A 7,980-nucleotide genomic window follows, 5' to 3' on the forward strand; every position below is an offset into this window, starting at 1 on the left:
GGAAACAATGGCTGCGTTCAGCAGAACGTTTGTTTTGCAACTGTTGTAAGTTTCCTTCGCGCTGATTGGATCATACTTTTAGATCTAGAAGAATGGTCCTATCTCAGCAGACAATCATACCATTGGCTGCGTTCAGCAGACTCAACAGTTTTGCAACCGTTTTATGATTGTCTGCTGAGATAGGACCATTCTTCTAGATCTAAAAGTATGATCCAATTAGCGCGAAGGAAACTTACAACAGTTGTAAAACAAACGTTCTGCTGAACGCAGCCATTGATGTCCGAGTTTCTGATTGGTAGTCTTATGTGTATACTGATTGGGTATACCCTTCCTAAGTGAAGCAGCCATATTGTGACCACAGCTGTTTATGGTTTATGTATCATGTAGACTGACAGCTGACACACGTGGTCGCCGAGCTGTATTGCCCCGCATGGTGTAAAAAGAATGCTACATCTTGCTTTTTACACTATGTTGCTACGTATTAAGAGTTAATTCGTGTGGACTGAGCGTTGATTTCTTGTCATTAAGCTTTCGCATTAGTAGATTTTTAAATTATATTATTGCTCTTGTAATAATTTGCTTGTTTCGGCAAACAAACCTTACGCTAACGGAGTACGGAACATATTTATATTAAATTGAGTTTATGTTGATATTAGAGCGACCCAATATATCGACGCTGGAGGTGATGATTGGTGTCTGAACTCTGGTGGGAGTTTGATTTCGAGTCTCTTTTATGTACAAAACTCTAGTCACTCCTGTCGACCCTTAAGCTTTTTGTGTGCCATGGTCTTTCCATGCCACTTCCACTGTGCTTGGCAGAATTGGCAATCCACTGTCCAAGTGTCCAGCAGTGATGCGAATTCCGGGCCAGTGATGCGAATTCCGGGCCGCTAGCAGTACGCGATCAGCGCCACCGGTCGGCGGCCTGGCGCAACCGATGGCAAACAAGCACGAGCCCGTGTCCGTGCGCCTTGGTAGTTGGAAGCGTGCCGACTATACTCTGAACGAGTGCGAAAAGGTCAGAGTATAGTCGGCACGCTTCTAACTACCAAGTCACACGGACACGGGCTCGTGCTTGTTTGCCATCGGTTGCGCCAGGCCGCCGACCGGTGGCGCTGATCGCGTGCTGCAAGCGGCCCGGAATTCGCATCACTGGTGTCCAGTGGTTGAGTCAGTTGAGTGGCGGCAAGTGGCGCCAGTGATTGAGTCAGTGTTACGTCTGACCAAGTCTGACTCTGACATCATTGGGTCCTTGAATGCGTTCTCGCATTTACCGGATCGCGCCAGATGCTTCCCGAGAGATTGTCCTCTCGAGAAAGGGAGAACGTCATAGACACTCGACAAGAGTCAACGTGTGAGTCTCTATTCGTTTGACGTTCCCCTGTACCTAGACAAGATGTGTATATCGGTGACGGCACTTGGTCGACGAGGATTTACCCCGAGGGACGTTATGCGGCTCAGCGTTAAGCGACTTCATTGCTCCAGTTGCGAATCGTCAATGAACAACGTACTGTCACGACGGTGTCCCGCATCGTTGTGCGTCGCCGATATCTCGCGAGTTCTGGGCTGGTTTCGCGAGAGCTCGAAAATGTTCTCTTCCGCGAGGACTCCGATTTCCCCCGATGCCGTCGTCGACGCTCTGACGAAGCGGCAAGCGAAGGAGTTGGTGTCAAAGCTCACCTCGGAGGAACGTGGCTTGTTCTTGACAGCATTGAACGAATGCAAATCAGCGGAGCAGAAGGCTGGTTATGAAGGTAGACATCGCTTGCTCCAATAAATTTATAGTCTTAGACAAGTATTTGCTATTTAACGAGAGGCTAATCCTTATCTTAAAGATTTACAGTAGAAAATTATTTCTTACAAGATTACATATTAATGGAGAAAATATTGATCTTTTATATATTTAGCTTTATACACATATATATATATATATATCATAAAGAAACATATAATAAAATTCTTGCATTAGACAAGCGTTTGCTATTTAACTAGAGGCTAATCCTGATCTTAAAGATGTAGGAAATAACTTTAAGGCTGGAATCAGACTATGCATTGAAGATTGAGATTGAAGATTGAAAGATTGAAATTTGATCAATCAAAACAATAGCTAAAATTCCTTTGTCCTCATTGTGATTAAATTTCAATCTTTAATCTTCAATTTTGATCTTCAATGCTTAGTCTGATTTCGGCCTTACAAAATTATACATTGATAGAAAAGATGTATTGATCTTTTATATATTTAGCTTTATATATATATATCATAAAGAAACAATAAAATTCTTGCATCTTTGCTGGCAGGTCAACTGGCAGCTATCCGATGGAGGAGCAAGTTAGGTAGACCTAGCAAAATACCATCGTTAGGCGAGGTGGATCCTACAGGAACCTACTGCCCTATGCCGGACGATTGGTTAAACCGCAAGTACGGTAAGGACATTGCTATTTTTATATACCTATTTTTTTAATCATACATGTCACGCATTTGTTGAATCATCGGTACTATTAAAAAAAGAAGGATCATTTAAAATGTCTTTAATGCAGTGTAACAGTTTGTTACATTCATGAAAAGCATTATGAACATTAACTTAGATTTATTACCTATAGATCTCGCAAAATAAAATTAACCTCCCTGTTATTTAATGGTATCTTTGGATATAATGGAATATTTTTCCTGCAATGCGATCTCCATGGATGCTATTCTGTAAGTTTCTCATTTTTTCTCGATTTCTCTCCAACTCTCTAGCACTCTGTGTCTCTTTTCCTCTAATTACACTAACTCTCTTGCCTGCTTCTATTCTAACACAACTTTTCGGATGTTTCATGGCCAACCACAGTGCCACAGTTAGGTAATATTTTGGACACTTTTTTACGGTTCTTTCATTTTTTAAAAATCTTTTCCCCCAATATGGAAATTAGTTCTTGTTAATGTCTTTTAACCAAATATATTTTTATAAATTATAGAATTATCTCTTCCGCATTTTCTTTCGCATTTCCTACAAATTTTTGAAGTAATCATTTGACCAGATTATTTTTCATCCATATTAGGCAAAGTTGTTTGGATAAAATGATTTTTGTAGAGTTTGTTAAATATATTCTCTTTAATCGTAGAGCTTTTTCTTTTTTTTTTGTTACAATACATTTTTCCTTCATTTGAATTTTTTTAAGATTCCTTTTTTTATTTAAATTCATTAAAAATACATTACAATATACAGTTTTGGTGTTCATGAACAATAAAAACAATTTACCTCATATTGCATTTAGTGTTTGCTAGTTTCATTAAGTAATTAATTACGTAGCAATTTCACATTGCATAAGATTAACTTGCGGATTTAGATTGAATCTTTTGTTTTTTTGCAGTTGAACACGTTGCAGAACCATCCACAAAAGATTTGGTATTCGGTATGTATTACTTTTAATATCAAAGAGTTTACTAGCATGTTCACTAGCAAGTAATTGGTCGCGTTTTTTATTTTACCTATTTATTTCCTATTTGCTGCTCATAAGATAAAAATTAAATAATACTTTTATTTTAAAAAATTTATCACTGCAAAGATTTATTAAATAATATAGATATATCTTGTTTTAAGAAAATTTTAATTAGATAAAATATGTAAAAGTTTTATATATACGTATAATAATTTAAATTTAAATTCCAGTTAAAAGTGCAAATGAATAATGTGGAACAATAATTGTATTTTTGCAGTCGCGATCGCGAATGCAATTCCGTTCGTTGGATTTGGTTTTCTTGACAACTTCATCATGATCGTTGCTGTACGTATCTTACGGGTTTCCGTCATCTCCTATGTGCCGACTTTTAAGATTGATGTTTCAGGGCGATCAAATTGAATTGATGCTGAATAGAAGGTTCCCTATTTCCACCATGGCAGCGGCAGCGTTGGGCAACACGGTGTCCGATGTCATTGGAATCGGTTCAGTGCATTATGTTGAGATGTTTGCCCAAAAAGTCGGCTTCGAAGCGCCCAAATTAACTCTAGCACAATTGAATCTACCTAGGACACGGATAGCTGCGAATGTGGTAAAATTGTTGCTTCGTTATACTTTATTTTATATTGAGTATATTTTTTATTTTATTATTGAGTATTACGAAATTTATGTAAAAAAGATTCTTGGATAATATTAAAAAGATAAAGTCTTTTTCAGTGAAATTATTCAAGATAATTTTTCTGTTGAATACAGGGTCGAGTTATCGGTGTTACGATTGGATGCATTATTGGCATGACGCCTATACCATTAGCCGCGCTTTTCCGCAACGGTAGCTGAATTAGCAAAAAAAAAAAACGACTGACAGAAACGAATTAATTTAATATAATTAACTTAGTATATAGAGCAGGCCGCAAATACCCCGCAATAAGCGTTTTATTTTACACAAATGCCTACAAACTTTTATAATTTTAATGTTCAACTATCATAAATAACACGATTTCCAGTATTATAAAGTATTTAATATATAAATGTATAGAATGTGTATAGTATAGAACTGTATAGGACAAAGTTTGTGTGCAATATTATGATTGTTTTTTAAAGGTGAAATGGTTTTAATCCTACTGTGTTTTACGAGGCTTTAATCCGATGCAAAATCTATTTAAAAAAGAAGCTTGTATATGTGTGATATCAGAGAGTTACTAAACTAGAATAAAAATTGTTTTAATATCAGTCTTCCAAAAAGACTACTCATTATTCATTCCCCAGTATGTAATCATTTTTAGATATAAAACAACATTTGTAGCATGCGACATTGGATATTTATTGAGAAAAACAGATCTGTTAGTATCGAACATTCCACTGCAAAAAGTTAGTACAAAAAATATAGGTTTATATATCTGTTTATATATATATATATCCTTTGCAAAAAGTTGTTCAACAGGCAAATTTTTATCGGCAAGCTAATAGTAAATTTTTAATTCTGGTAACTGAAAGACACTTTCGTGATGCGATCGTCTCCAGTTTTGTTCTAACCAGTTTAAGGTTGTGTCTAGTATTTCCTTCCAATTCACGTTGCGGCGATAGTCTTCCGGTGCGAAATCTTCCGTTTTCCCTATTTTCTCCAGCTTCCTTATATTTATAGCTTGCGTCGAATTGAATGAAAAGTCGATATTGATAATGCATAATTTGTCGGTGAAATTTGCAACCTCGACATTACTTTCTAAGCAATACTCAGGCAGCCAAGTCATCGTTGAGTTTAGCCACCATTTCCAACTGACTTCATCATCATCATCATCAACATCATCATTATTATCATCATCATCAATTTCCACAATTGCAGAATAAGCTGCAATATTCTCGGAATTAGAAATCGGAAGACCATCATCGTTAATCTCCTGGGATCGTGTATTTATCAATGTATCAGTTAGATCGGTTGACGAGACATTCGTCGTGAGATTTATTGACAGATTCGTTGGTTGTTTCGAATTAAGTGATACCCCGGGTAAGCAACTTTGCACAATAAAATTGGCAATCAGAGTGGATCCCAAAAGAGTAGCCAATCCGGCGGCATAAGTCGCCAGGCAAATCGAAGATACACTAATTAGGGTTTGTGCGATTCTAATCAACTGAACGGAATTCATCAGACAACTCAATTCTGTATATGTACACCATCTGCGCTTGTGTACTTCTCGATATGCCACGTTTTTTTCTAGTCGTTGCAGCCTTTCCCAAAAGTCTTGGTGCTGCACCAACACTGTCCAGTCCTATGGCATAAAAATGATAAAATATATTTTGATAAATAATACATAGTCAATTGGTAACTAAATTACAAATTATATAAATTTTAGATAATGTGTAAAAGATTACTTACGATTGCAGCAAGAAAATCTTTTTCCAATTTATTCATTCGAAATATAGTCACTTGTCCCGAATTTGCCCACTCTTTGTTGAAAACCTCATCTTCTTCGCCATCATCGTGTAAAAATTTACTGGCTACCATCTAATAAAAATTGATAAAATTCACTTAAATGATGTTAAAAGTTGTCATGTTGACATGGCGAAATAAAAAATAATAAATTACCAAAGAAACCAAGAATAGCTCAGACGGCGCTACTTGATGAAGATATTCCGGATTACAATTCTTTAATCTTTCAATATACAACAAAGCCAACACAAGTGAGCAAGGGGAAACACATGCGTTTCTAGATATTCTGCTTGCTTCCTCGACATCGAGTTTTTCCAGTGTATGACCACTCTTCACTTCTGTGAAAAGTTCCGCTGCCAATTCTAAAAATACAAAAGAAATTAATTTATGAATCATGCTTTATTAACATGTATATTAGTATTGAGTGGGAAATGTTTATTTTGTAGAAAAGACAAGGATAACATACAACATTACATGAAAAAATGTGTGTGAAGAAATGAAGGATAGATTCATAAAGTTAGGTGAAAAAACAAGAAAAATCTTAAGCAGGAATTATATACAAAAGGAAAGGTGATAAGGAAACTTTAGAAAGAAGGGCTTAAAAACAGAATAAAAAATAATAACGAGTATAGGTGCAAAGAAGTAATGTTACAAAGAAAGAGGTGTATAGCTAAGGTAGGAAGTAGAATTGTATGAGAAACAAATAATGTAAAGTAGGCTGTGAAAGGGTGATAATGGAAATAAAACAAATAGACAAAATAAAAACAAAAACAAGAATAAGGAGAAATATAAGAAAGCAATTTAGAGTTATATAAGATAATTGCTATTTAAATAGGTACAAATAAGTAAGATTTGTAAACAAAATCCTCTTCCTAATCGTTGTATATGCTAAAATGAATAAAATTCTCTATTCTATTCTTTATCATTCTTTAGAAAATAAAATTAATTTTGAACAGGATAATATTTAAAATAAGAGCAAGTAATATTATCAGATATTATAAATTCAATTTAATGAAACTAAAGACAAATATTAAAAATTGATATTTCAGAATTTTTGTTCTTTAAATCTTCCTTTTAAAATTCATATAATACAAAAAATTATTATCTCAAATAAAAACATAGTAAAAATAGTTGGTCCACATTTAATAATATAAAATTTCTTGTTGACCACATTGAAGTATTATTACACAAATTTTAATTTATTAGACAACTATGTATCAATTGTAACTAATTTTTTATTAATATAAAAGATAACAATTTAAAACAAATTATTTTCATGTATCAATAGATTCTAATTGTTAATTCATAACTGAATATACTGACCTGTAACTGGTAAACTCAAACAGTTAATCACTGGTAACTTGGAATAATACAATGACTTTTTTATACGTTTCATAAACTCGTTGTGTTCCAGATCCTGCAGTAAAATAAACAACAAAATGTATCAAGAACTTCAGTTTATTAAACAACAATGGAAAAAAAGGAATAATTCTCAACCATTGACCAATCTTTATTTCTTAATTTTTACTAAATTAATTGCTTTTGATAACAACATTATTGCGATATATGGTAGATACATATAAAATTGTATTTTGAATTGAAAATGATGTGTCAATCATAAAGTTGCATATGTAAGATTTTACCTTTGAACTTGGCATGTTCGTGCCTCGCCAGCTGTTCGTCATTGTCAGGTATTCGTGAGTTTCACCATAAACTTTTTCTGCAATATTTTTGTGACACGTTTCGGTTGAAGCAATTATCGTAAAATGTAACCCAGACAATCACTTCATCGAGGTGACGCAAAGTTTTGCAAGAACAAAAATTACACCGTATCTCAAAGTAGAACACACGATTAATTTAGGTTAGGCTCATTCTCCACCATAAACATATAAAATAACGGGATAATAAGCGTATGAAGCGTCTCTAGTAGAACGAATCAACGAATCGTCGTTTGAGGCTGTGTTGGACTCAAAGACGAAAACCAATCACATATCACTTAAGTAGCAACTTGATAGATCTATTCACGTTACTTGCACTTTCTGCACTTATCTTCGTTTTCATTCTTTTCAACGCCCAAATATATATTTATCTCATTTTTAAGAATAAAAAATTTT

At 34.6% G+C, this 7,980-nt stretch overlaps 2 protein-coding genes across 2 annotated transcripts; one reads left to right on the top strand and one right to left on the bottom strand.

Annotated features, from left to right (window-relative positions):
* Positions 1-1,182: 1,182 nt before the first annotated feature.
* LOC108721345 (uncharacterized) lies at positions 1,183-4,425 on the top strand. Its single transcript, XM_018445857.1, has 6 exons — positions 1,183-1,754; positions 2,299-2,424; positions 3,355-3,396; positions 3,701-3,768; positions 3,830-4,033; positions 4,195-4,425. Exons 1-6 carry the CDS (start codon positions 1,397-1,399, stop codon positions 4,276-4,278), a joined length of 882 nt encoding a protein of 293 aa, XP_018301359.1. The 5' UTR covers positions 1,183-1,396; the 3' UTR covers positions 4,279-4,425.
* A 418-nt stretch (positions 4,426-4,843) lies between these two features.
* LOC108721344 (protein CNPPD1) lies at positions 4,844-7,739 on the bottom strand. Its single transcript, XM_018445856.1, has 5 exons — positions 7,510-7,739; positions 7,190-7,283; positions 6,023-6,228; positions 5,813-5,941; positions 4,844-5,705 (listed from the first exon to the last, which is right to left on the bottom strand). The coding sequence occupies exons 1-5, from the start codon at positions 7,549-7,551 to the stop codon at positions 4,902-4,904; spliced, it is 1,275 nt and encodes a 424-aa protein (XP_018301358.1). The 5' UTR covers positions 7,552-7,739; the 3' UTR covers positions 4,844-4,901.
* Between the last annotated feature and the right edge of the window lie 241 nt (positions 7,740-7,980).

The sequence above is a fragment of the Mycetomoellerius zeteki genome, unplaced genomic scaffold (genome assembly GCF_001594055.1).
Source record: "Mycetomoellerius zeteki isolate Tzet28-1 unplaced genomic scaffold, Tzet1.0 scaffold167, whole genome shotgun sequence".
In the NCBI taxonomy this organism is placed as follows: domain Eukaryota; kingdom Metazoa; phylum Arthropoda; class Insecta; order Hymenoptera; family Formicidae; genus Mycetomoellerius; species Mycetomoellerius zeteki.

What these genes read in the sequence shown, in the direction of transcription:
- LOC108721345 (XM_018445857.1), top strand. Translation starts at nt 1,397, where the DNA reads ATGTGTATATCGGTGACGGCACTTGGTCGACGAGGATTTACCCCGAGG. An exon ending in GCAGAAGGCTGGTTATGAAG is followed by an intron (nt 1,755 to 2,298) that starts GTAGACATCGCT and finishes CTTTGCTGGCAG; the next exon opens with GTCAACTGGCAGCTATCCGA. An exon ending in CACAAAAGATTTGGTATTCG is followed by an intron (nt 3,397 to 3,700) that starts GTATGTATTACT and finishes GTATTTTTGCAG; the next exon opens with TCGCGATCGCGAATGCAATT.
- LOC108721344 (XM_018445856.1), bottom strand. Translation starts at nt 7,551, where the DNA reads ATGACGAACAGCTGGCGAGGCACGAACATGCCAAGTTCAAAG. An exon ending in TTTGAGTTTACCAGTTACAG is followed by an intron (nt 6,229 to 7,189) that starts GTCAGTATATTC and finishes TTGTATTTTTAG; the next exon opens with AATTGGCAGCGGAACTTTTC. An exon ending in AGCTATTCTTGGTTTCTTTG is followed by an intron (nt 5,942 to 6,022) that starts GTAATTTATTAT and finishes AATTTTTATTAG; the next exon opens with ATGGTAGCCAGTAAATTTTT.